This window comes from Drosophila eugracilis, unplaced genomic scaffold, assembly GCF_018153835.1.
Source record: "Drosophila eugracilis isolate 14026-0451.02 unplaced genomic scaffold, ASM1815383v1 contig_649, whole genome shotgun sequence".
Classification (NCBI taxonomy): domain Eukaryota; kingdom Metazoa; phylum Arthropoda; class Insecta; order Diptera; family Drosophilidae; genus Drosophila; species Drosophila eugracilis.
Genome location: NW_024573535.1, coordinates 1,704,356 through 1,729,729, shown reverse-complemented (window position 1 = coordinate 1,729,729; position 25,374 = coordinate 1,704,356). Strand labels below are relative to the sequence as shown.

The 25,374-nt window shown below is 39.4% G+C and overlaps 5 protein-coding genes across 8 annotated transcripts; 3 read left to right on the top strand and 2 right to left on the bottom strand.

The window, feature by feature from the left end:
* Positions 1-1,558: 1,558 nt before the first annotated feature.
* On the top strand, positions 1,559-3,037 carry LOC108109655. Its single transcript, XM_017218234.1, has 5 exons — positions 1,559-1,674; positions 1,767-2,020; positions 2,082-2,435; positions 2,498-2,755; positions 2,814-3,037. Exons 1-4 carry the CDS (start codon positions 1,647-1,649, stop codon positions 2,726-2,728), a joined length of 867 nt encoding a protein of 288 aa, XP_017073723.1. The 5' UTR covers positions 1,559-1,646; the 3' UTR covers positions 2,729-2,755; positions 2,814-3,037.
* A 1,305-nt stretch (positions 3,038-4,342) lies between these two features.
* On the top strand, positions 4,343-5,578 carry LOC108109648. The gene is made up of 3 exons (XM_017218225.1): positions 4,343-4,473; positions 4,554-4,713; positions 4,774-5,578. Exons 1-3 carry the CDS (start codon positions 4,469-4,471, stop codon positions 5,218-5,220), a joined length of 612 nt encoding a protein of 203 aa, XP_017073714.1. The 5' UTR covers positions 4,343-4,468; the 3' UTR covers positions 5,221-5,578.
* A 901-nt stretch (positions 5,579-6,479) lies between these two features.
* LOC108109660 lies at positions 6,480-7,607 on the bottom strand. 2 transcript variants are annotated; one of them, XR_001772525.2, is made up of 4 exons: positions 7,436-7,607; positions 6,855-7,160; positions 6,648-6,798; positions 6,480-6,497 (listed from the first exon to the last, which is right to left on the bottom strand). XR_001772525.2 is itself a non-coding variant. In XM_017218239.2 (3 exons), the coding sequence occupies exons 1-3, from the start codon at positions 7,494-7,496 to the stop codon at positions 6,716-6,718; spliced, it is 450 nt and encodes a 149-aa protein (XP_017073728.1). In that variant the 5' UTR covers positions 7,497-7,606; the 3' UTR covers positions 6,611-6,715. The 2 variants fall into 2 exon arrangements, 1 of the variants encoding a protein (XP_017073728.1); XM_017218239.2 differs by lacking the exon at positions 6,480-6,497 and having other exon boundaries at positions 6,611-6,798; positions 7,436-7,606.
* An 8,101-nt stretch (positions 7,608-15,708) lies between these two features.
* On the bottom strand, positions 15,709-20,519 carry LOC108109697 (probable cytochrome P450 6v1). 3 transcript variants are annotated; one of them, XM_041819373.1, is made up of 5 exons: positions 20,033-20,519; positions 19,586-19,789; positions 17,902-19,363; positions 16,294-17,112; positions 15,709-16,161 (listed from the first exon to the last, which is right to left on the bottom strand). In XM_041819373.1, the coding sequence occupies exons 3-5, from the start codon at positions 18,367-18,369 to the stop codon at positions 15,886-15,888; spliced, it is 1,563 nt and encodes a 520-aa protein (XP_041675307.1). In that variant the 5' UTR covers positions 18,370-19,363; positions 19,586-19,789; positions 20,033-20,519; the 3' UTR covers positions 15,709-15,885. The 3 variants fall into 3 exon arrangements, with proteins under 3 accessions (XP_041675307.1, XP_041675308.1, XP_017073812.1); XM_041819374.1 differs by lacking the exon at positions 19,586-19,789 and having other exon boundaries at positions 20,033-20,517; XM_017218323.2 differs by lacking the exon at positions 20,033-20,519 and having other exon boundaries at positions 19,586-19,978.
* A 389-nt stretch (positions 20,520-20,908) lies between these two features.
* Positions 20,909-22,277, top strand: LOC108109698. The gene is made up of 3 exons (XM_017218324.2): positions 20,909-21,041; positions 21,122-21,281; positions 21,342-22,277. Exons 1-3 carry the CDS (start codon positions 21,037-21,039, stop codon positions 21,786-21,788), a joined length of 612 nt encoding a protein of 203 aa, XP_017073813.1. The 5' UTR covers positions 20,909-21,036; the 3' UTR covers positions 21,789-22,277.
* Positions 22,278-25,374: the final 3,097 nt, after the last annotated feature.

The following is a 25,374-nucleotide window of genomic DNA, read 5'->3' as shown; positions in this document are numbered from 1 at the left end:
ATATAGATGTTCTTTTATTTCCGAGTTTAACGTTGACTTTTTATGATTATTTAAAAATCTAATCAAGAAGTTTATCCTCTCAGAGTGCTCATTTGTTTTTGTAAATACTCCCTGCATATGGGCTTGCTCGGCCCTTATAAGCTTTCAGCTTTCGCGGCGCTATTCCACCAACATTTTTTCGTTTTCCTCCTTCCACCTCATTCCGTCACCGACTGCAATGTAATCTGTTGTTGTTTCTTTCTGGATCATCCTCGAACTCCTTGTTGTTCCACCATCCTCTTTCCTCTCATTCCATCGCTAACTGTTCTTAATTCTTCCTCGATCATCCTCGCATGCACTGGAAATCACTTCTTGTCACTTCTGTTTGCACTTTCAAGTTTATTTCGCAGTGGGGACCATTGACGCGAGTGTTGAAATGAGTGATGAAGTGGTTAGCAAAAAGAATGTGTTTTTCTTTCTCTCAGTGCACAGTTGCAAACCAACACAAAAAAGTCCCTAAATATGTGCACGTTGTCATGCTTTTGTGTTAGTGTAAGCTCTGCCGTAAGACGAATTTGAGCAGCCCTGGCTTAGAAGGCATAAACTTAAATTCACCTCAGAAAGTTTATTTTTAGCTATAAAAACGTTTACATAAATCTATATTTCAAGTACATATGTATGTAAGTATATAGTAAACAAGAATATCTTTTGAAAAGTACATTACATAACCTCGTTATTCAATAAACAAACATTTACTTTCAAACACAATTGATATTTGATATTATTTTTGTTCGCCAATTTGTTTCGACATATCGAGTAGGTCTTCTGTTTTTTTGCGCACACTTTTCCGGGCAGCTGTTGTTGGCTGGCCTTCTGCCTGGATTTACGGTTAAGAATGTTTGGGACCGGCATCTCGGATTGCGTAAGCCATAAAAATCCAGGCTAAGATCCTTCTGCGAATGAGGATCCTCGCGTGTCAGCCTAAAAAACTAAAACTGCACGCAACTGGAGGAAAAAATGAAGACAAAAAAGCAAGGCACAAAAAGGATATATCCACGCGTCATAAAAAGGCCACGAAAATTCCAGTGAAAAATTGAAAAACTCTCGACAACATTACGCAAAACGCAATCGGCGAACCGAGACTGTAAATCAAATAATAAAAAAATCGCCACGAACGAACAAAAAAATAACGAAACTTGCCTTGGTTACGGTGAGTCCTGAGTTCAGTTTTTTAGTTCTGTAGCGCAGTTTTTTTTTTTTGCGATTTCCTTTGAAAAAAATTGGCAGAAAAAACGCAAAATTTTTTATGACTGATCCTGGGATCAGGATTTATGACCCAGGCCTAGATGATGTAACCGTAAGATCCCCGGCGAATATCGCGAATATCATAAAATGTGCGGCTGCTAATGAGGTGCTGACTGGAAAAGCGAGGGGAAGTTATCGATAGCTATTAGTGGAAAATACAAGCAGTCTCATTACGACACTAACTAAATCTAGTAACCCTGGAAAATGCAATCAAACGTCTCAGTGAGTCAGATGGACAAAGTTACCACAGACTTTCTTTTCAGTCTTTTCTACATTCGTAACGTGTAGTATTTTCAAGGCCAACAGCATTCGGTTATTTCTAAAAACTAAATTTCTTAATCTGTTTTTTACTCACCTCCAAAATGTTCCATCGAGGCTTAAAGAAATTAAGTGAGTAACTAAGTGGCCTAAACAATTTGGTCATCACTCAAAATTAAATCATACTTAATAATTAACTAACTAATCATTCAAAATTCCTGCAGGATTCCGACCTTTAGCTAGGTCTGTCAGTTTTCTGATTCGCAGCTTTTCTGGGAATTCCCGGAGAAAGCCGAAATTTGTGAGGTATCTTCCGATAGCCTCCAAGAGCAATCTCTTCAACTGGCCAACACCCCAGAGGTACCCACTTGAAAGGCCTGTCTTCGAGAAGGATGACAAGCCCTATTCCGAATTCCACATTGAGAATACTCGAATCCACGAAAAGTGGCAACAAAATAGATGCGGTGCCAACGAGCAGGTTTGTTTAACTTCTAATTTGTATTAACTTATTACAGGTAACCCTTATTTCTCGAGAGCAGCACAGCCTTCGTAGCCATCAACCAGCCAGTTCCGAGGTTTCCCTCAACTCATACGAAGCCGTCAGCGCCATAGAGAAAGTGCGGCAAAGTGAGGAGCGCCGGAAGATTCAGAACCGGTTGCGCTACCTCATGGAGGAGCAGCAAAAGCTCGACGAGCGAATCCAGGACGAGCAAGATCGTATGGTTCGCGCTCCGGCCCAACGGGACGTTCCCAGGGAGTATGCACCTAATCGTCATCCGGAGATCAGCAAGCCAGGTTCCTGGGCTTCAGCGACCGTTTTGGCGGTCACGGGAAAAATGCAGCACCACCGTTACATAAAGCAGCCGGCTTGGATGTACACCGATGCTGTCCAGGTGAGATCATAACATATCTCAAATCTTATCTAATCATCCTTTTTAATATCAAATTTGAATAGAAAATCCAAAACGAAGCCCAACCTGAGAGCACATCTAGACCAGATTCGGCATCCGACGGCAGCGACCAGCCCAAGACTGGCATCCACGACTGGGCCAAGTCCACCCTGGAACTGCAGAAGAGCGAAGCCAAAAAGATGGAGAATCTCCGGTGGCAGAAGAAATACTGCAACAAATCAGCCTGCCTGAAATTGTGTGATCTTTCCTCTCTATTCAAAATTAGAAATTACTAATCGCAAAAGAGGAGCAAAAATTATAGAGTAAGTCTTATAGATCACTGATCCTTTACCTTATATAATATAAGTTTATTCTTTCCAGGAAGCGTTTCGAAAATATCCGCATGAGCCCGATTAATCAACAGGAGTTGGAGTAACCTCCATATAGCTCCTGGTCGGCCGCGGACTTTTCGAGTCGACAACTTGTACTACTTACAGGATTCTCGCTTAAGTGCTACATTTTGGCGAGATTAACAAAATTGTATTTTATTTTTTGACAAGTTTTATAAACAATGTATTTGGATAAAAGAAAGCAGCTACTTTCATTTCAGTATTTAAAAAGGTTTTCTTTTCTGGCCTATTTATTAATGTATTTTGAAGAAGGGCTGCTCAAATTCGTCTTACGGCAGAGCTTATACTAACATAAATACAAGAAAACGTGCACATATTTAGTGACGCTTTTGTGTTGGTTTGCAGCTGTGCACTGAGAGAAAGGAAAGAGAGAAAGAATTCATCTCTCATTTCAACACTCGCGTCGATGGTCCCCACTGCAAAGTAAACTCCAAAGTGCAAACAGAAGTTACAAGGAATGATTTCCAGTGCAAGTGTCGGAGGATGATCGAGGAAGAAAAAAGAACAGTTAGCGACGGAATGAGGCGGAAGGAGGAGACCGAAAATTAGTTAGTGGAATAGCAAGGAGTTCGAGGATGATTGGGGAAGAAACAAGAAAAAATTGTATCGCAGTTGGAGGCGGAATGAGGCGGAAAGAGTAGAGCAAAAAGTATTGGTGGAATAGCGCCGCGAGCACTCAAAGCTTAGCAAGCCTACATGCATACATAAGTACATATGTATATGTATGCAGCGAGCGAAAAACATACATACAGTGGATCCAAGCTTATTTCGTGCAAGAAAAATTCGAATTTTTAATTTGATACTGCTACTAAACCAGCAGAGATATCAAAAAAAATTAAACGCAGTAATGTTAAGAATGTCGCATATTAATAAAATAATAACAAAAGATTTTACTAATTTAAAAAACAAAAGAATTTTTCATACAAAAACTAAAAAATAGGGCAACTCCGACGCACAAGCTTATTTCGTGCAAGCACTTTAAGGGTTAATAACTCTAAACTAGGACTTTTAAATCCATTTTTTTTCTTAATACTAGTAAAAATATATTAACAAAAGCATATTTATAAGTTTTCGAGGCTGGGGGCACCCAAAAATTACGGATTAACGAGGATTTTCAAACTATGGCGCCACGAATAATAGTCAACAGTTATTGGGCAAAGCGAATTAGTCCTTAAACATTTTAAGGATGGGAAAACCCAGGAAATGGTTGCCTCAAGCCCTAGTACAAACCCATACATAACCCAAACGCTTTTTTGCGAAAATCGGGTGGCAGAAAGGGGCGGTAATGGAAAAGTGAATTAAAAACAAGCGCCATAATCAAGTACTACGTCTATCAGTTATCTTCTATTGCGAACAGACGGCCGATGAGTTCGAAAACTTTTTCGCAATTTGTGAATGTAAAGAATGTGCTCTGCTTATATTCGTGTCCAGCTTAGCATTAGTTACAAGTTTTGACTTACAAATTTGTTTGGTAGAAATTTAAATATAAAGTCACCTTAGAAAACAAACTCAAGTCAAACTGAAAGGTGTAGTCATCCCTTTCTACAACAAGTAAATTTGGAACGAATACAGGAATATTTTATTTAAACTTTTCATTTCAATAAGAAGCAAAAATTATATTTAAAAATGGAGTAAGTGAGAACAATATAGGCATTCGTGGTTAAGAAACAGATCGGAGTTACAAGTGATTAAATGTGGACTTTTGTCACAGGTCGCAAGGTGTTCGCTTTTCCAATGATGTCCCGGAGACAAGTGTTGACGATTCTTCGGACACTTACCTTACTCTCCATTTCCCTGTGGCCGATGTTTGCAAGGTCATGTCTGAAATCGGAGGACCAGTCCTGTTGAGCAAGTTGGTGGCCCACTTCGAGGTAAGGATTCACTCCGAAGTGGCTCTTTTTTCTAAAATTCATAAATGTATGTTAACGCAGGGTAAGATGGCAGTTGGAGTTAGGCACAAGGCGTCGAAGTTTGTATGCCAGTCGCTCGTAGAGGGCCTTAATCAAAAGAAAATCGGAAAGCGAAATGGAAAGTTCGTGCTTCCAGAGTTATTCAAAGAGGAAGAGAGCGCGGAGGACATACTGTACATAGCTGAAGAACAACCAGCACCAACTTCAGGACAAGGGAAGAGCGAGCTCTCAAAGATGTTTTCCAAAATGTATGAGGTTGATCGCACTTACAAAAAGGGTCAAGAACGGATTAAGATGTACGAGTTCCTTAAGAAGGAAATTAAGTTTGTCGAAGAACTGATGGCCGCATCTCCAGAAGATCATAGGAAATTTTCCATGGCACTGGATTGGCTGATTCGCATGAAAGCAAGTGAGAAAGAAGAAGCTTTAGAGCTCGCTAGAAAGTTTATGACTCTAATGGAAGATTAGTCGCCGTAAAGGAAGATGTCGTTTGGGATTTGGCCACTTGAAAAGTTCCGTTACAACCTAGTTGAGTGATCTGACCCGATTCGATATCCACTCCTAGAAGATTGAAACGTCAGGCTGGGGGCAATGACGAAGTAAACAAACGCTGGAATGAAGTTTATTAATATAAGAATTTGAAGGGAATATCTCACCTGATCAGTGGACAGATCAACTCGGTTGTTGGGCGAAATGAGGAATACTCGAACCTTCTTTATGGGATGGGAATACTTCCTATTCCTTCTCCACTTTATATTCATTTTATTCAAAATTCTTCATATTATATTATATTAATTAATAAATTGTGCCACATTCCCAATCGTAATTTATGTCTCGCAGCGTGCATACGGGCAGACGGACATGTCAATCGACTCGGCTACTGATCCTGACCAGTAATATATACATCATAACCATATGTTATTCTTAATCATTAAAAAATGTAACTAATTTATATCTGCTGGACGACTACTAAATCTATTTCAAATCACATAAAATTTCACATAAGAGCGGCAGACTTTCGAGCCCGGGACTTGATAATCTTCTTCCTGTCTTTTGCCATCTTCAACGACTGCAGAGTCGGCTTGGCTTTATACACCTTCCTTCACTTTTCGGGCAATACGTCTCTCCTCGTGGTCATTCAAAATTGTGTTCGGAGCTTCACGGCCCTTATCTGCCACCCGATTTTCGCAAAAAACAGTTTGGGTTATGTATGGGTTTGTACTAGGGCTTGAGGCAACCATTTCCTGGGTTTTCCCATCCTTAAAATGTTTAAGGACTAATTCGCTTTGCTCAATAACTATTGACTATTATTCGTGGCGCCATAGTTTGAAAATCCTCGTGAATCCGTAATTTTTGGGTGCGCCCAGCCTCGAAAACTTATAAATATGCTTTTGTTAATATATTTTTACTAGTATTAAGAAAAAAAAATATGGATTTAAAAGTCCTAGTTTAGAGTTATTAACCGTTAAAGTGCTTGCACGAAATAAGCTTGTGCGTCGGAGTTGCCCTATTTTTTAGTTTTTGTATGAAAAATTCTTTTGTTTTTTAAATTAGTAAAAACTTTTGTTATTATTTTGATAATATGCGACATTCTTAACATTACTGCGTTTAAATTTTTTTGATATCTCTGCTGGTTTAGTAGCAGTATCAAATTAAAAATTCGATTTTTTCGTGCACGAAATAAGATTGGATCCACTGTATGTCCACTCAGAGCATGAGCATTGAGCAGCCCCGTTGTAAGGAAACTAAGGAAATAATAAGATAGTAATAGGAAAAACTAAGGATAGTAATAGTTTCGTAACACCTGTCGTTGGTTAAATATCTTATAATTCAAAAAGTTTATGGTTTTGACATTTTATTAAAAAAAAAAAACATTACAAAAGCTATAAACCTACACGTTTTTTTATATTCCGTAAGCTCACTTCTTTGTTGACCCATTATCTTTCGGGAAATCCCATGGCTCTTAGAAAAATAGCTTGGTAAGCCGCTCGGTTATGTGGCAAACCCTTGGCTTCCTTGCTCCTGAAGTTCCCAAGCCATGGGTATCTATAAATATATAGTTAATAATATGAAAAAAAAAGAATTTTTGATTAGATTCTAACCAACTCCTTGGAATTTGGACTTTTGAGGGGATATGTCCCTCAAACGCGCATTCTTGTATAAACTGCGAGCACTCTTGGCCAAATCGGTCAAAGACTTTTCATACTGAACGTGAGCCGTCTTGACCTCGGATATCATGGGGTTCGCCGGAATACTTCGGCTGAGCAGACTAACGGCGGTGGGAAGGCGGTCGCCCGCCTTAAGTCCACTTCGACTGACCTCAGTCTTGGGGAAGTTGAGCTCCTGGACTTGACGATTGGGAAGTGCCTGCATGGCCATCACAGTAGGACGAGTGCTATAGGAACCAGCTGGAAGGAAATCACCCGGTTAGGAAACTATTATTAGCAGCCATGGAAAACACTTCAAATGGATTGTAATTTGTAAATAAATCTGTAGAAAATCCGCATTTTCTATGTATTAGAAACAAATAAGAAAAGATGCTTCCCCGAGCTGTTTTACTTAAGAACTTGACAACCGATGAATATGCGATTAGCTTCGTTAGAGGATAATGATAATCACTTATCCTTCAAGAAAACTTATTTTCGAACGCGGAATCTTCCCGATAAGCCGAAGGACCGCTTACCTTGCTGCGCATAACGCGTCATATTAACCAAGTAGTTGTACAATTTCTTTTGGGACTGCATTTTTGCTTTGAATTAATGAAACAAAAATTTAGAGGTTTATATTTAACCGACTGTAATTTTGTGTTTTTTACAGGTCTTACTCGTTGGCCAACTAAAAACTCAATGAGAAACGCCTAGCCGAGAGGCAGTAAGTAAGCTGACTTAAAGGCAGACGATTACTAGATCGGAAAAATTGAGTTTTAGGGAGTTGGAAAAGTGAACTGAATTATGGAAATTCCAAAAACAAAAGTTAAGTTGAAATAAAATATATATTTATGTAAGAAAAAGTACCTAAAAGTATGGCCAAGTCTATGGAGAAGCCATTTTAAGGGAAACCCTTAGTTAAACTAACCAACTCCGAAGAGAAATCCACCCCTGAACTAGTCAAGAACTATATAATGTATATATATTCGAGTGTATATGGTGTCGAAGAAGTGACACCCGCCTGTAATAGGAACATCTCACTCAAGTGATCCCGCTCTGCGATACTGATTCCGGGGTCTAGTGCCGTTTGACACAGCTCTCGATGACCTTCGCAGGGGTGTGGATATGGGGAACTACCCCTAAGTTGGGCCCGGGGCCATATAATTAGTGTAATTACCTCAACAGCCTACTAAATTCGAGAAAAATGCAAACAAAAATTAAGAAATCACAACATTTATATCCCCCTGTCAACGAGCTCCGCTCCCCGTTTCCACCGTTCGCCAGTTCGATTCGAGGACAAAAGAGTCTTTGGTCCTTTGGCTATGCCATGCATAGAGTCCCTTGTGCGAGTCTGGACAGAACAATTGATGCCATCTAATGACAGGGTGGATTGCAGTTTTTCGTTTTAATTCCAGTGCCAACTTCTGTTCTGTTCCTCTTCCCCTCCTCCCCCTCCTCCCCCTCCACCAAACAAAAATAACAACGAAAAAATAATGTTTAAAGTCCGCCTTGCAACTTTGCTGTTGCATTGTCAGAGGACCTCGGCATCGCCTGGTTATAAATTACGTTTGGCGGGCGACTTCCTTTCGGGATTCTGGTTTCTAGTCTTGGTTCCACCCTTTAGTCTCCTGATGATGATTGGCAAAAAAACCAAAAAACGCATATGAGATGCAGTCATTAGTGGCGTGGTCAGTGCGAAAATGCCAATCATGTTGAGGAACAAATATCCTGGCATGTCCTTTCGCTTGGCTTACACGGAAACCCGGGAGTCGAAGGAAATATTTTGGCTCGAGCATAATTAACGCCTAATGAAAATATTTTGGGTCGGCAAGCCTTTGAAGGCGGCGGAACACACACACACGGGAAAATGCGAAGATGTTAGCTGGAAAATTTGCGACACCAGAAAAGAATCGCTAATCATGCCGACAAACGGAAAAGTTGACAGTGAAAACAGGTGAGTATACCGTTATTTTTACACATTTTTTTACCTATGAAATAAGAATATTTTATATTTTATTTCAAGGAAAATGAACAAGAAGGATGCCAAAACTTACGGTTGTTTGGTGGTTTGTTTAAGAATTCTCTTTGGTTCTAGGGGTTTCCCTTTTTTACTTTACTAGTTGCCGAAAAGAAGGAAATACAAAGCATATTCACATATGTATTAAGATGTTAGTCTATATCATATTATATTACTAAAAACAGTTATTTTCTAATGTGGAATACTTCAGACCAAGGCTGCTCAACGCCTATGCTCTGAGTGGCGTTCGTAGCGCTATTCCACCAACAATTTTTCGTTATACTCTTTCCGCCTCATTCCGTCTCCAACTGCGAGACAATTTGTTCTTGTTTCTTCCCCAATCATCCTCGAACTCCTTGCTATTCCCATAACTATTTTTCGTTTTCCTCCTTCCGCCGCATTCCGTCGCTAACTGTTCTTTTTTCTTCCTCGATCATCCTCGGACACATGCACTGTAAATCATTCCTTGTAACTTCTGTTTGCACTTTGGAGTTTACTTCGCAGTGGGGACCATTGACGCGAGTGTTGAAATGAGTGATGAATTCTGTCTCTCTTTCCTTTCTCTCAGTGCACAGCTGCAAACCAACACAAAAGCGTCACTAAATATGTGCACGCTTTCTGATTTTGTGTTGGTAAAAGCTCTGCAGTAAAATGATTTTGAGAACTCCTGCTTAAGACAATCCAAAGAAGGTAGACCTGAAGGTACATAAATTTATCAAAAAGTTACTTCCAAGATGCATTTTATAAGTGCAATGATTGGTGTTCCCCTTCGATTTTGTTCACTATTACTGAAGTAGTTCCTAAAAAGTAGAACATTAAAATCAAACCCTTACTTAAGTTCTTCATATTCCTTAATTTATGATGTTCGATGAGGCCTTCTGGGCTCCAGTGCCTACTAAGTTGGTCATTACACGACTAAGTAGCATCGAGAACACGCCACCCAGGATGGGATGAGATGGAAAGTCAGCGGGATGAAGGCGATATAAAATGTGGATGGAGGGTTTTTCTTTTCTATTTTTTTTTTGGCTGGGCGTTGTCGACATTGTCATCAACACATAACTGTCAACTTTTACTATCGTTTCAGGGGGTTGCTCTTCGAGATTTGCCAACGGGCTGGTGGTTAAATCGAAACCCGAAAACAGTGGCGGAAGAGGGAGGTTTTTCGAGCCGCCGGCAAATGACCCAAAACTGAGAGACATCATCATTAGGGCATCAAAATGGGCAAAAGCCAGGCAACGACCATGAATATCCGTGAAAAATCATCATCAGCAGTGAAATGCATACAAAATGAAATTGTCTCTGTATATATATATAGTGTAGTATATATATGTTTATTCCCATGGCCGACTGACATATTTTATGCATTTGGCATTTTGGCTGAAGTGGCGGAATCAAAGCGATTGTTCGCAGGGCAAACATAAATAAGTGAATGGAAGGCTGCATAATTTATGCATTTAATGTAAACAGACAATTTGGCGCAGCTTTTTGAGCAGTTTCAAGGAAGGAGCCCCCAAGACAAGTAACAAGGATATAAGGTTACGAGGGCGGCTTGAGATGTTTCCGATGGTAATCTCTTAAACGGACAAGCAGTCTGTTTAAATTGTTTAAGAAGCTTGAAATATTAAATAATTCGGCAACTTTAACACTCTTTCCTTTGGTATTTACTTAATTATTTATTATTTTATCTTTTTTTTTGTTTTAACTTTGGCAATATTCTCCTTAACGGACAAGTGGATTCCCTGCAATTTCTGATTAATTAAATTTAAAATCTTTTTTAATATGCTATAATTTTAATATTATTTCTTACCTTCTAAAGTAACCAATTATCAATATTAAATAACTTTTTTTAATTTCTAATAAATTCTGATAGAAACTCCAAGAGCACCCCTCGCTTGTCCGTATTCAAAGATGATTTTTGCTGACAGCCGACAGTCAGCGCCGTGTCAGAAATCACAGTCGCAGGCCCAAAAAAAGCACCCACCGAACGAATGGAATAAAGAAATGCCAACAAGGTCCTGGGGTGGTGGTGGGGTACGAAGGAAATATATAAAAAAAAAATAGGATACAAGCCCAGGACGAAGGACGATGAGAGCCAAGGGAACTGGGAACTGGGAACAGGAGAGGACAGGCACTTGATGAGCAAATCAGGGCCATGGTTCATTGACGTAGCAAATTGGAACTTCCTCTGGGAGCTGCGATGAAAATAATGATGAGGACAAGGATGAAGATGAGGATGGCGAGTCCTCAAGGAAATCCCAAGTAGCGCCAGGTAAAAAGAGCCAAGGCGGAAGTATCCGAGAGATACGCATGGTAATGTAACTGATAAACGAAGCGTAGAGAAGTGAGGCTGCTACTTGGGTTACACGACATTCCGTTTTCCATTTTCCATTATCCATTATCCGTGATCCATATGGCCATCCCCGTTCGAATTAAGATGCGAATCGGAAAATCGGAGCATCGGGGAGGCACACAAGTTGCCGCATTCATTCATAAATATCTGTCGCATCTTTTGTGCATCTCATGGATTGCATTGCGTTGAGTTTGAGTTTTAGTTTGAGTTTGTTTACCTCACAGATACACAAATCGAGTTACAGATTGTGCGAAATGTGCGAAATGATCCGCCAGATGAGCTCGTAAAACGGATTCCGGCCACTTGTAAGGGAAATTACACTAAAAAGAAAGAGGAAAGAACATCAAAGATCTGCATTCAAATAGAGAAGTAACCCCTACTTTGTTGCACGTACAAAGAGTTAGAGGATCCATTTCCCTATTTCTGGCCATTAAAATAGATGTCAAAGGTAGAAACTTAATGATGCTTCTTCCCATATCCTCAGAACTCTCCCAAAATTGAGTCATAAACCGTGAAGCCTCATCAATAATCATAATTCCGATGGCGCTTAAAATTTGTTTGACAGTCTTAATTGGTTTTGTCTTCGCAGATCGATGAGGAACGCGAGGATCGGTGCCAACTGGTGAACGGTGAAGTTTGAATGTTGAATGGTTAATGGTTAATGGATAATGGTTAACGGCTAATGGCAACTTCCGGCCGATCGACTGGACATGTGCATCCAGTGTTTTCTCCCTTTCCTCTCCTCCTCTCCTCCTCTTTCTATCCAAAGCGAGTAATTTGGGCTCATTAAAATGGTTCCGAAGTGTCATTCCCGCGGAGGGCAAGACCCCGCGACATGTGGGAAATGAGCTATAAAAAATATACACCCATCCACATGTGCAGGGGCCCAGGAAATCGAGAGACAATAGAATTGCGGCGGTAATTGTTGGCGTTGGTCATGGTGAACCGTAACAACAGCAACTGTCAGAGGGATCCCTCCGACCGACCCTCTCAAAAAAAAAAAACCCTACAAAAAGTTAGGGAAGGCCAGCCGACAAGTGCAGGGCCAAAAAAAAAAACAAGGAAAAACAAGAACACGTGCGTGGGAGTCGGGGCTCTAATTGGGTCCAAAAACTACGAAAAACATTCGAAAAAAAAATCAATTTGCTAAGCTATAAGGTCTACAAATACATATATATTACACCTTTATGCTAAGTAACCAAATGTATTTAAAGGTAATTAAAAAATATTTTAGTTTTTCGTGACAAAAATAAAAGGCGCAGAACTTGATTTTCATTTATTGTTAATATTCATTTTTAAAAATATTTTAAAGAATATGTAAATGGCTAAAATATATAATAAATATTTAAAAGAATTCTATATTTCTAAGAATAATCTTGTAATCTTATAGAAAATAAAGTTTAATAATTCAAAAATTAATTAAAGTTATGAAAAAGTTAAAAGTTCATTTTCCGAATGACTTTAAGTGCCTTTAAAACCAAAAAACAACTTTGAACAACTTTTTATGTTACTCAGTTAAAAACTAAGCAAAAAATAGCATTAAGAAAAGATTAAAAAATTTTAAAAACTATTTTTTTTCATAATTTAACAATTTAATATTTATAATTTATCTAATTTTATGAAACATCTTCCCCGTAAGTAACTTTACTTCTTTTTGCGTTTGAACTTTTCTTTGGGGCATAAATTTAAATATTATTTTTGTTTTAATTAAAATTTTGTAAATTGGATTTCTTTTAAGGCATATCTTATTTTATTTGCAATTTATTTTTTAATAACATAAACTATATTAAATGCCTATTACTAACTCCTTCTAACTCTCCTCAAACATTTTCCCTCTTTAGTTTCCACTCGAGAATGATTTCTTTCGGTGCAGAAGAACATCTGGGATATTGGTTCACCCTTTCGGGAATGCAGTGTTTGTTGTTTTTGGGATGTTTGCGTAGGTTTATGTAAATTAGCCCAGGTCGATGGGTCAGCGGAAGGTCGGGGGCGCAAATGATTCCCAGAAGGCAACAGCAACTGCAACTGCAACTGCAGAGGCTGAGCGCAACTCTTTCCCCTTTCATTCACTCGCCGCGAAAAGCAAATGGAAGAAACCAGCAAGTACACTAAGAGAAAAAAGGGTTACATATAGAAAAAACTATTCATTTAAAAGCTATTAATATGAACAAAAAAGTTAACAAGGTTTAAGGTGTCTTTTTGTTGTTTTTTTAACAGCAAAAATGTTAATAAAAAAGAGTAAAAGTAAATTAAACTTAGCTGGATGATATATTAACATAAATCTATAAATCTGGAGACATAAAAATATGAAAAATAAAGAATTTTATACCAACTAATTAACTAGTTAAGGACAAATTTGTAACTCCTACTTTTGATTTTAAGATATTTTATTAATTGATTTACAAACTTAAAGAGAGAGAGTTTTGGCTAAAAAACTTAACTAATGTAACTTGCATTATTTCCACTTTTAGGATTATTTGAAGTCACATAATCATTTCTTATTTTCCCCCAAAACCTGCACACATTTTCTTACCGTGCAGCTCCCTGCAATATTTGCGCTGGAAACTTTATGACATTACATTTTACAGGAGGCTGTAATAAAACCCTTTTAGCGGCGTGCGCGCAAGGACCAAGAACATTGAAAGGAAGGCGGCTCGTTGGCAAAGGATCTGATCGATCGGAAAAGCGGAAAACTGAGTGCGGACCACCCGGACGAGCTGGCCGGCCACTGTTGATTTTTCGCGGTCTAATAAAAACTGGCCAGCGCAGTGGAAAGAAGAAAAACGAGCGGGTTTTCCCCTCAAAGAGTTGCGCACGCACTTTTCCAAGGAAATCACGAAAACCCTTCGGTTTTCCGCTTGTTTTCCCTCCTTTGGGTGTGAGCATTTGCATAACGCCGCCAACGCCGATGTCGGTATCGGTGTACTATATAGAAAAGAAGGAACATTAAAGGAGAATTAGGTACGAGTACACGAAGGAAAATAACACCTTAAACCTTTTCCATGTTAGTATCAATCATACAAAAGTAATACAAATATTAAATCTCTACCCTAGAAGTTTAAAATAAATACTTAAGAAATTAAAAAATAATGCTAAATGGACAGAGGATCTTATATTATTTTAGATATTTTTTAATATAATTAAAAGTAATTTTTTAAGGCAGCTGAAATGGAAGTAAAAAGTGGTAAAAGGTCTCCTTTCTTTATCAAATTTTGAAGTCATTCACTGATGGAATTTTATTATAAATCCTATTACTAAGTCAGAGTTCATTAAATATATTCTATAAGAGTAAAATATGATCTTACCTTGCTTAATATATAATAAATATTTAAGACAGATATCTGCTATATTTTTATTTTTAATCTTCTTTTATAATCAAAGTTTTCTTTAGTGTAAAAACAAAGATTAATATTTGAGGAATTCTTGTTAATCGAATGACAGCTGTCAAGTGTTTTCCATTTCATTTTCATTTTCATTATCGCCGAGTCCAGACCAGACGCTGCTTACCCAATTCCGTAGCTCGGACTTATGCTAATTTTAATTGGCCACAAATTAGCTACTTGCAACCGGTTTTCGCGCTAATATCGAAAGATCGTATGAGGTTTGAACTTGAACTTTAAGCTGCGCTTTACGGGCAGCTGGCTGGACCTCGTTTTGATCTTTTGATTCCTTGTTTGGTCTTAGAATTTGGTATTATTATTTATTCATTAAGCTAACCACAAAAACTTAACAACTTCCTAAGCAAATGCTTTAAAAATCATAGAAAATGGCAGTTTCGTCACTTAGTCTTTTCAAATTACCAAACATAACTAACCCTTTAGTGGTCCACCCTAATCCACGAGAACTCTAGACGCCCCGAAACCTGAACTTTGTTTGCAAAGCTCTCCGGTGGGCGATGGCGATGACGATGACGTAGCCAGCTGGCCGGCCCATCGGATCCGAGACCGAAATGCGAAACCGAATCCGAATCCGAATCGAAATGATCAGGCCACCGGGCAAAGGCCTCCGAGCCCCGGCCGACTGATAACTTATCAGCAAACGAAACAACCCAGTGGACCCTCCCCCCGGTCGACCCCCTGTCAATAAAAAAATAAATATTAAATTGAAGTTCGCTGAGGTGGCATGTGGAGAATAAAGCCCAAGAAGTGTCTACAAGAAGATTGGGGGCACTGCACCCGCTCGGTACGATAAACCCTCGCTTTATTGGACTCTCAGACCAGAACTCTCAGAAATTAACCCCTGAAATGTGGGATACTATTGGTTTTGATGGTAAAACCACTTAGATTTTGGAATGTTTATCATAAAAAGGTAATGGTACTGCATAAAGCCATTATTAAGACTGTACTAAGAGCTACCAAGACTTTATAACTGATATATATATGATATATCTTACATTCCTATATACCAAATCCAAAGATAGATCAATAAACAAAGTCTTTGAATTAATATTTAGAAAAAAAAAGATCGTAGCAAAGTTTATTTGAGGCAGGCGAAGTATTTACAAAGCGATGACGATGGCGGGTCCCTCCTGCTCCCGGCCCATAAGACTGATAAAGTAATGTTACTGATATGGGCTGGCGAGGCGTGAAATGGGCGGATGGGCGTGATGGGAGCGTTGGCTAAAAACAGTCGACCTTGAGGTAAATGCGTTGTTCACTGGCCAGCAGCGCGAACTTGGCGTCAAAGCGAATCCGCTCCACGGTGCGGTCGCAAATCTCCACGCGGTGGCGGTGCAAGAAGTAAACGAGGCCCAGCTTAATCTGCAGCAGTCCGATTTGCATTCCGATGCAGTTGTGTGGCCCCGCCCCAAAGGGCAGATACGACATGGGCGCCTGCTGAGCCTTGTTGGCCGCACTGAAGCGTTCCGGATCGAAGCGTTCCGGATCCGGCCAATACTGCAAAGTTAAAAAAAGAATATTCCTTAAGAATATTATACAAATTCCTTGCCTTCGTTACTAACGTTAAATAAGTTAACAAAATAAACTTATACATTTCATAGAATGCCCCCGAAACCACCGCCCACTCACCTTAGGATCGTGGTGAATGGCCAGATTCGATATAAACACGGGCATCCCACGGCGGGCGTAGCACTCGGCATGTGGCCTCAGCGAGTAGAATCGCTTCTTGTTGATCGGCGTGCACTCGCGCTCCAAGAGCGGGACAATTGGATACTTCCGCAGTGTTTCCTCCACGACCATGTCAAGAAACTTCATCCGGGCAATGGCCTCGTAGGTGAGCTTGCCATCGGGATTCTCCGCGAATGCCTCGCGTATCTCGCGACGCAAACGGGACTGCATCAGAGGTTGTTTGGCCAGCTCGTAGAGGGCAAAGGACATGCTCGCCGAGCAAGTCTCAATGCCGGCCACCTCAAAGGATGCCGCCTGGGCGGCCAGAAAGTCGCGATGGTGCGTAAAGTGCGACTTGTCCTGCTGCAGATCGGCCTCTTTTTTGAGCGTCAGCAGCATCTCGATGAGATCGTTGCGCAGATCGCCACCACGTTCCCGCTCCTCGATCACCAGCTGGATGACCCGGCGCAGGAACTCTGCATGCGCCTCCGTGAATAGTTTGGGCCGCAGCAACGGCACCAGTCTTGGCAGGTAAAAGATCACAAATAAATCGAATATTCGACGGACATTCGGTCGAAACAGGTCCTGACAATGTGATCCGATCTGCGACTGCGTGTTCCTAAGGCTGTAGGATCTCAGCCCGAAAGCGATGCTGGCTATCATGTCGGTGTTGTAGAGATCACAGACATCCTTGATGCTCACAATGGCTCCACGTTCGGCATCGCCGCGTCGCAAATCTCGTGTTAGCCGCTTCAGATACCACTCCAGATCGCAGCCGATCTACGGGGATATAGCCGAGAGTGATATTCGATGAAATAAGAGTACAGAAACTAACTTTAAAAGATCGCAAATCAATAACTAAAATGGCATTCAAGTGCAGGTGCATAATTTTCTACAACAAAAAAGTGTGTCAATCTTTAAATAGCAATTAGATTCTCGATTAGGTTCCCAGAATATATATATATAGAGAACTTAAGTAAACTAAACGATTCGGCTTTGTCATTAGAATTTGCATTATCAGAATGATTAGTCATTTTTGTTTTGTTTCAGCAAACGATTTGCGTTTGCGATTTCTTGGCTTAAATTTGCATACAACTTTCGGTTTGACTAGGCAACAAAAACTGGAAAACCAATAGGTTTGAGCTATCATTTTTTTTATAGTATTCTTGGTAATAATGCGATAGTTGTTGACCTTTGATAAGATAGCCTGTCACAGTAATAAGTCGGTAACCACAAACAAGTTATATTTGATAAGGCCAAATAGAAAACCAGGCAGCAGTTCGAAAAGACTTTCATTTATCAGCCGCCTTCCACATGTCTTATTTAAGTGCAACCTTTGATTTTAATAAAGCCAACTGTCCATCAAATATAGATTCATATTTAACATTAACATTAACATTAACATTTAGCATTTTTAGCATTTTTTTTTTTGGGACAGAAAACTGCATTTAAGGCCGGAAACCAATTTCTGCTCAAAATATATATGCTTTGTGTAGTTGGGTGTCGGTGTTTCGAACATGTGACGTGGACCTGGTCTTTTTGAACCGGCTGACTTTCTGGGTGACTCACCTCCTCCATCAGCGAGAACATCTGTTTCAGCTTGGCGCCGGCGAAGGCTGGTGCTAAACGGGTGCGGATCTCGCGCCACTCGGGTTGCTTGGCCAGGAAAAGTGATAGGGCGCCCATTTTATCGCTGCGCCCATCGCACTTGGCGAAACGGTTGGAGAAGCTGACGAAATCCTCGACCAGGACGGTACGCACCAGCTGAAGATCCCGGATGAGGAGTGCTGGCTGGTGAAACAGATAGATTCCCACCACGGGCTCGTTGCGGAAACGCTCGTCGAAGTAGAAGCGGCGCAGTTGGAGGGCAAAGGACTCCTCTAGTCGGAGAACACGGCTCAGATTGCCCAACAGGTGGGTTGGCTGGACGAACTTCACCCGGCGGCGCTGCCAATAAACGTAGGTGCGACGGGACCAGATGAAGACGCCCGTTAGGATCGTCACAATCGCCAGCAGGATGTTCGTGGAGTAAACCATTTCGAATTCGGGGTCCGAAATTAAGTCCACAGGCTGGTATATCGTATAAGGATATGCAGATATAGCCTTTATATCCCCAATCTTAAAGCTTTGATTTCCAGGAGGCTCGAAAAGTACTCTCTGAAGTCTGTCACGAAGATCTTTCGATTTTTGTAATGTGTTTGGTATTAATTTGAAAATGCAATGCCTTTGGATATTTATAATTATTTTATAATTGTTGTTAACTCGCAATTGGTTGATTTTCTTAGCTCAACTCAGTTGCTCTTTAATTTTAATTGATTTTGTATTTAATTCTTTAAATTCAAGTTGATTACACGATAATTTATGTTATTTTACGCATCAAATGGTGTTTTTTTTCTGTGATGTATTTAATTGATTTGTTTTTTTCAGTGCTTAGAGATCTTCTTAAATTCATCTGCTTCCTGCTTTAAGTTCTTGTCTTGTTCTTCCTTCATTATCCTTTGATTGTCCTTTGCTTTTATTTCTCGAAAGTTCGGTTTTTTATTCCATATATTATTCTTCTTTCCTTGTTTTAAAGATCGTCCGACTTTGGTTACTTTGCTTTTATTTTTTTATCAAGATTTTTTTTTTAAATTTCATTGAGCTTTTTTTTTTACTTTTTCCTATATGTATATTTTATTTAGTGCTTTTGTATAATTGTAAAAATTCTATTTTATCTAATCGCTTTAATACATATTTTGCGTATTTTCCGTTTTTTTGGTGGTTGTTATTGCTTTTCCCTTTATTTGTAATTTCTTTTATGCTGCTCCTCTCCTTTTGCCCATGCTTTTGCCGTTATTTGTTGTTTCTCTTTGCCTCTGTTTTCTGCAGCTCCTTTTATTTCGCTCTTTGTTTTTTGTCTTTTTTTGTTGTTGTTTGGTCGGCAATCCTCGTTTTTATCAAACTTTATTGCTTTTCCTCGTCGCCGCGTGTTTTATAAATAAATACTTAACAAATTATATCACATTTGGAACAACTACAAAAAAAATGTGTACTAAAAACACGAAGAATAGAGAAAAATTAAGAATTAAATGCACAACGCGACGTCAACAACAAATGGTCGAAGAGGAAGAAGAAACAGCCACGCTGAACCGCATGATGAAGAAAGCACCCAGAGAAGAAGGAAGAGAGCAAAAAGAGAGCAGGTTCGCGAAAGAAAGGCGAAAAACCGCGAACTATAAGTTGCAAATTGCGAGTTACAAATAATAAATCTAACCAAAAAAAAAATATAAATAAAATCGCTAGCTAGCTTCACCAAGCGACGCTTTTTAACTGACGCGTCGTCGACGGGCAAAGCCCCACGAAGGCAGCGACGCTGACAGAGCGGCGACGACGCCCCCATCACTGTTGTTTCTTGTTGTTTTTCCTGCTTTATTAACCGCAAGTTTGCGGGAGGCAGCGCAAACAACTGAAAGAGGGGCTGAAAGAGAGAGATCTTTGAATGAGATACAGGGAAAGAGCGCAAAATGAGAGCTTGCCGAAGAATTTGAATAGTCATGTTGGCACATGTTCTGGTTCGAACAGTGGGACGCAAACACATGAAATTTTTACATATTAATGCATATATGCTGTATATTATTTAGTTTGTTGTTATAAGACAAAAAATGCATTTTATAAACTGAAAACTTTTCTTTGATTTATTCTAGGATAAAACTTTGTATACCTTGTATTTTCCAATTCAACGTAACTATTAAACAGAACTATTTTATTGTTGCAAAAATTTCTTATTTGTAATGCCAATAAGTAGTTATTCATTTATTGACCTATTAAATAGCCAACTCTACATTTCCGATTTGTCCCACCGTAGGGGATAAAAAGATGCCAAAGCACAAAGTAGACCGCAAATAAAAGTGACGATTTAAAGCGAAACTGCGATAGCAACTACACAATGCTAGCTGGCGTCGCTGCCACTGCCGGCACCGCTGCCGGCACTCCACGTGACGGCGACCGCGAATCTTTCGATGAAAACAAACGGAGCGAGCGAAAATTTGTTTTTGTTGCTGGATGCAAGGAAAAGACAATGGTCACTCGTTTTCGTAGTCGTATTAGGCTTTTTTTGGCTTTCGTGTTCTTTTCGTTTTTCTATATTTGCCTGCGAGAATTTATAAATAAACGTTCGAATGCTCTGCTTATCGTAGCTGCTGATTTTCGCTTCTTCTTCCAAGCGCTTTTTGTTGTTTCGGTTCAGCTGTTCTGTTTTCGCCTCTTCTTTTGCTCGCTAAAAGAGAATATCGATAACCAACCAGGGAAGCAACACTGGTAGAAAGTGAGCGCCAAAATTGAAAAGGCTTACAGAAAACTTGACGAAAATGTGTAAATATTTTAAGTATAAAAGAGAATTAAAAACAAGCGCCATAATCAAGTACTACGTCTATCAGTTATCTTCTATTGCGAACAGACGGCCGATGAGTTCGAGAACTTGTTCGCAATTTGTGAATGTAAAGAATGTGCTCTGCTTATATTCGTGTCCAGCTTAGCATTAGTTACAAGTTTTGACTTACAAATTTGTTTGGTAGAAATTTAAATATAAAGTCACCTTAGAAAACAAACTCAAGTCAAACTGAAAGGTATAGCAATCCCTTTCTACAACAAGTAAATTTGGAACGAATACAGGAATATTTTATTTAAACTTTTCATTTCAATAAGAAGCAAAAATTATATTTAAAAATGGAGTAAGTGAGAACAATATAGGCATTCGTGGTTAAGAAACAGATCGGAGTTACAAGTGATTAAATGTGGACTTTTGTCACAGGTCGCAAGGTGTTCGCTTTTCCAATGATGTCCCGGAGACAAGTGTTGACGATTCTTCGGACACTTACCTTACTCTCCATTTCCCTGTGGCCGATGTTTGCAAGGTCATGTCTGAAATCGGAGGACCAGTCCTGTTGAGCAAGTTGGTGGCCCACTTCGAGGTAAGGATTCACTCCGAAGTGGCTCTTTTTTTTAAAATTCATAAATGTATGTTAACGCAGGGTAAGATGGCAGTTGGAGTTAGGCACAAGGCGTCGAAGTTTGTATGCCAGTCGCTCGTAGAGGGCCTTAATCAAAAGAAAATAGGAAAGCGAAATGGAAAGTTCGTGCTTCCAGAGTTATTCAAAGAGGAAGAGAGCGCGGAGGACATACTGTACATAGCTGAAGAACAACCAGCACCAACTTCAGGACAAGGGAAGAGCGAGCTCTCAAAGATGTTTTCGAAAATGTATGAGGTTGATCGCACTTACAAAAAGGGTCAAGAACGGATTAGGATGTACGAGTTCCTTAAGAAGGAAATTAAGTTTGTCGAAGAACTGATGGCCGCATCTCCAGAAGATCATAGGAAATTTTCCATGGCACTGGATTGGATGATTCGCATGAAAGCAAGTGAGAAAGAAGAAGTTTTAGATCTCGCTAGAAAGTTTATGACTCTAATGGAAGATTAGTCGCCGTAAAGGAAGATGACGGCCGGCTTGTTAATCAGTTTGGGATTTGGCCACTTGAAAAGTTCCGTTACAACCTAGTTGAGTGATCTGACCCGATTCGATATCCACTCCTAGAAGATTGAAACGTCAGGCTGGGGGCAATGACGAAGTAAACAAACGCTGGAATGAAGTTTATTAATATAAGAATTTGAAGGGAATATCTCACCTGATCAGTGGACAGATCAACTCGGTTGTTGGGCGTAATGAGGAATACACGAACCTTCTTTATGTGATGGGAATACTTCCTATTCCTTCTCCACTTTATATTCATTTTCAAAATTCTTCATATTATATTATATTAATTAATAAATTGTGCCACATTCCCAATCGTAATTTATGTCTCGCAGCGTGCATACGGGCAGACGGACATGTCAATCGACTCGGCTACTGATCCTGACCAGTAATATATACATCATAACCATTTGTTATTCTTAATCATTAAAAAATGTAACTAATTTATATCTGCTGGACGACTACTAAATCAATTTCAAATCACATAAAATTTCACATAAGAGCGGCAGACTTTCGATCCTGGTACTTGATAATCTTCTTCCCGTCTTTTGCCATCTTCAAAGACTGCAGAGTCGGCTTGGCTTTATACATCTGGGAAAGCAGCTTGGAATGTTTTCCCTGGCGCTTTTTAGCGGGGAGTATTCCGTGAAGTTTCGCGTAAGTTTGTTTGGTAAGCTGACTGTGTTCTATGATTTTGTTTCGGTCAATCATCTTCTGACATTCCTGCTATAATTTGGAATTAACAGCTAGAAAGTTGGGAGTAAACATGCAGATTCTAGTTTAGGCAGCGCTCATTCAAGGTCCTTAAATTGGTAATTCTTTAGGTGGGACTTCCCTTTATTAGACATTACAAATTAAGGTTACTTATAAACAAATTCAATGCCATTCCTTAAGAAATTAGAAATGAAATTGATCCAATAATTAATTAAGAGCCTAAGATATGGTTGACATTTCGTTTCATGATCTCTAATTAGGGAATTATTATTAGCAGCATTCGTTTTTTTCCCTTTTTTCTTTAGTTAAATTCTCCTTTTATAATTTTTAATAATAATATTACCAGCTATTCCTGGTTTGTAAGTAAATAAACTTAGAAAGTTGTTTTAGCCAAAGGTTAAGAATTTTAGTTTTGGACTTCAGTCCTTAGAATGCCTTAGCTGAATGAGGGAAATTTTAGATAGCTGCACAGGCAAAAGCCCTGCCTCAAGGTCATTTCAGGTGGGAGGATAGATTTAACACCCAACAACCAACCATCAGGACCTTTTGTTCTAGGAGCTTCTTCAGCATTCCGTTGGCAATTTGCGTCCTCAAACTGTTTGCTTACACTGGCCAAAAATGGTCAATCGAAATGGTTTACTCTGTTATTACCTTTTCACAAAAACATTTAGAAATGTTATTAATAAAGAAGGTATTTAATATTTATTAAAATATTTATTTATTAATTATAAGCTTTAAATTATAAAACCTTATGCCAGCTTAAACTTGTAGGAACTAAAATTTCGAAATAACTAAATCGGAATTCGAATCTATGAAAAGTTGATTTCACTTTCCCGTTTCCCTCAGTGCAGATTAGGCAGGTGAAAAGGGGGCTTTCGAGGGTAAATGTGTGGATTTCGAGGGCACTTTGTTGCACTTTTCGACTGCACACAGTCAGCTGGAGGGACGGAGAAATGAACTGCATTTTGTGGGCTTGCACTTGTGGCCAAATGTTGGCCAAAATGGCTTGGCTCGGCTTAGAACATGGCCACGACATGTTGATTGAGGCGTTCCGAGGAGGGGATTTCCCGGAGGAGCAGCGTGTGAAACTCTTTTGTGTGGAGCCCCAAAGTTTGACCAGGAAACCAAGACAAACGGTTCGTTGAGCCAGCAAAGAAAATTAGCCAGCATCGAATGGAAGAGCAGAATAATTCCTAAAGATTAAATAGTGAAGTAAAGTATCTATAAAACTATAGATATCTATATCTATATTAGCAAATCATTTAACTTGTTTTCTTAATCGTTAACACTTGTTCAAAATTTACTTTTTTTTCAGATCCCTAACCAACATAGTTTCTTTTCCAATTTTCCACTTGCCGAGGAATCGAATAAACTCAATTAGAGCATAGCCACTTCGATCGGTTTTCCATGCGCCATTCACCGATTTTCCAGTTCTGTTTTCCCCTTACCCTTCACCCTTCCCCTTTCCCCTTACACATTTCCCTTTATTCATTTGTGATTTTCCGATTGAGATCGAGGAGGCCTCTTCATTTTCACATGCAGCCGAGAGCCGTTGACTGTGGCCCAATTTTGGTATCTCGACTTGGCCAACAGACGGCCGAGAAGCGGACACCGCAGTAATTTGTACAAATTTGTTAGGGCTCATAAAAATGCCGGGCCTCTCTTTTTTTATATTCTCCAGGGACAAACACATGGCGCACAGCCTGAGAACCGAAATTAATTGAAATATTAAACTCACACGATGAGTACACGGAAAGAAATAAGATTGACCTGATCCTTGAATTTACATAACAAATATGTTATTTTAATTCTCTTAATTTTTAAGATTTTTTCAATACTTTCACTACTTACCCTAATCAATCTTAAGAAATGGAAAATAATATTACAAATATTAGAATATTAAGTTAAGTTAAGTTTCTTCCCGTGTACGGTGGATCATCAAAGCGATGGACAGCAGGTTAAGATATTAACGGAATGGGAAAATATTAATATTTATAATTTTTGGTATTGTTCTCGAGCGGAGCGGAGTTGACTTATGCGACAGTTTTATTGGGCGTCGGCATCTTGGAAAGTCAAACCCGCGCCCGAGGGCCACAAAGGGGTTAATGTTAATTATGCCTTTATGTTAAGCGGGAAAAGGCATCTCTATTGCCTCGAAAAAAAAAAAAACAGAAAAACGAACTATCGAAAGTCAAGACACAAAATCCCCCATTGTAGTTTTCGCTCGATTTTTACTAGTTCCGCGTAGTCGCGGTGAGAAAATTAGTTAAGGACCGGGCAAAAAATTAACCAGAAAAATTTATTGTCATTTGGGCATTGCTTAACCCATTCGCTGACCAAGTCATAAAAGGAATCTCACACAAAAAATGTGCACGTATTTTTTAACCCTTCGCCCTTTTGCCGGAAAATGATAATGAAAACGAAAACGAAACCGTGTCCTGTTCCCGTTCCACATTTCACTCCTTTATCTCTAATTTATGTCTCGCTCGCTTGTCCTCTTTTTATGGTTTTATTACTTTACGATCTAGCTAAAAAAGCAGAGCGAAAAAACAGCAGGATAAAGGTTAAGCAGAGCAGTGGAAGAAGCTGCGGGCCGGCACTGATTTCAACAACTAAGAAGTGCTAAGGAGAATATGCAGTATGCAGCTATGACACTGAAACTTAATATAATTTAAAGTCGTTTTTTAGAGTAATCTTACTAGATATGGCAGCAAAATAGTTTTTTAACTGAGAAGATCATAGAAATTAAGTTAAATGCAATACACATTTTCGATGACGTGTCATAGGACTTTAACTCAGCTCTGCCATAACGGCAGAAGTA

Bases quoted from the DNA above. Each gene is read 5' to 3' on its own strand.
- LOC108109655 (XM_017218234.1), top strand. From the start codon at position 1,647: ATGTTCCATCGAGGCTTAAAGAAATTAA. The intron at 1,675-1,766 runs GTGAGTAACTAA...AAATTCCTGCAG, and splicing joins TCGAGGCTTAAAGAAATTAA to GATTCCGACCTTTAGCTAGG. The intron at 2,436-2,497 runs GTGAGATCATAA...AAATTTGAATAG, and splicing joins TGTACACCGATGCTGTCCAG to AAAATCCAAAACGAAGCCCA.
- LOC108109648 (XM_017218225.1), top strand. The intron at 4,714-4,773 runs GTAAGGATTCAC...ATGTTAACGCAG, and splicing joins AGTTGGTGGCCCACTTCGAG to GGTAAGATGGCAGTTGGAGT.
- LOC108109660 (XM_017218239.2), bottom strand. From the start codon at position 7,496: ATGCAGTCCCAAAAGAAATTGTACAACTACTTGGTTAATATGACGCGT. The intron at 7,161-7,435 runs GTAAGCGGTCCT...ATTTCCTTCCAG, and splicing joins GACGCGTTATGCGCAGCAAG to CTGGTTCCTATAGCACTCGT. The intron at 6,799-6,854 runs GTTAGAATCTAA...ATATATTTATAG, and splicing joins GTCCAAATTCCAAGGAGTTG to ATACCCATGGCTTGGGAACT.
- LOC108109697 (XM_041819373.1), bottom strand. From the start codon at position 18,369: ATGGTTTACTCCACGAACATCCTGCTGGCGATTGTGACGATCCTAACG. The intron at 17,113-17,901 runs GTGAGTCACCCA...ATATCCCCGTAG, and splicing joins TGTTCTCGCTGATGGAGGAG to ATCGGCTGCGATCTGGAGTG. The intron at 16,162-16,293 runs GTGAGTGGGCGG...TTAACTTTGCAG, and splicing joins CCATTCACCACGATCCTAAG to TATTGGCCGGATCCGGAACG.
- LOC108109698 (XM_017218324.2), top strand. The intron at 21,282-21,341 runs GTAAGGATTCAC...ATGTTAACGCAG, and splicing joins AGTTGGTGGCCCACTTCGAG to GGTAAGATGGCAGTTGGAGT.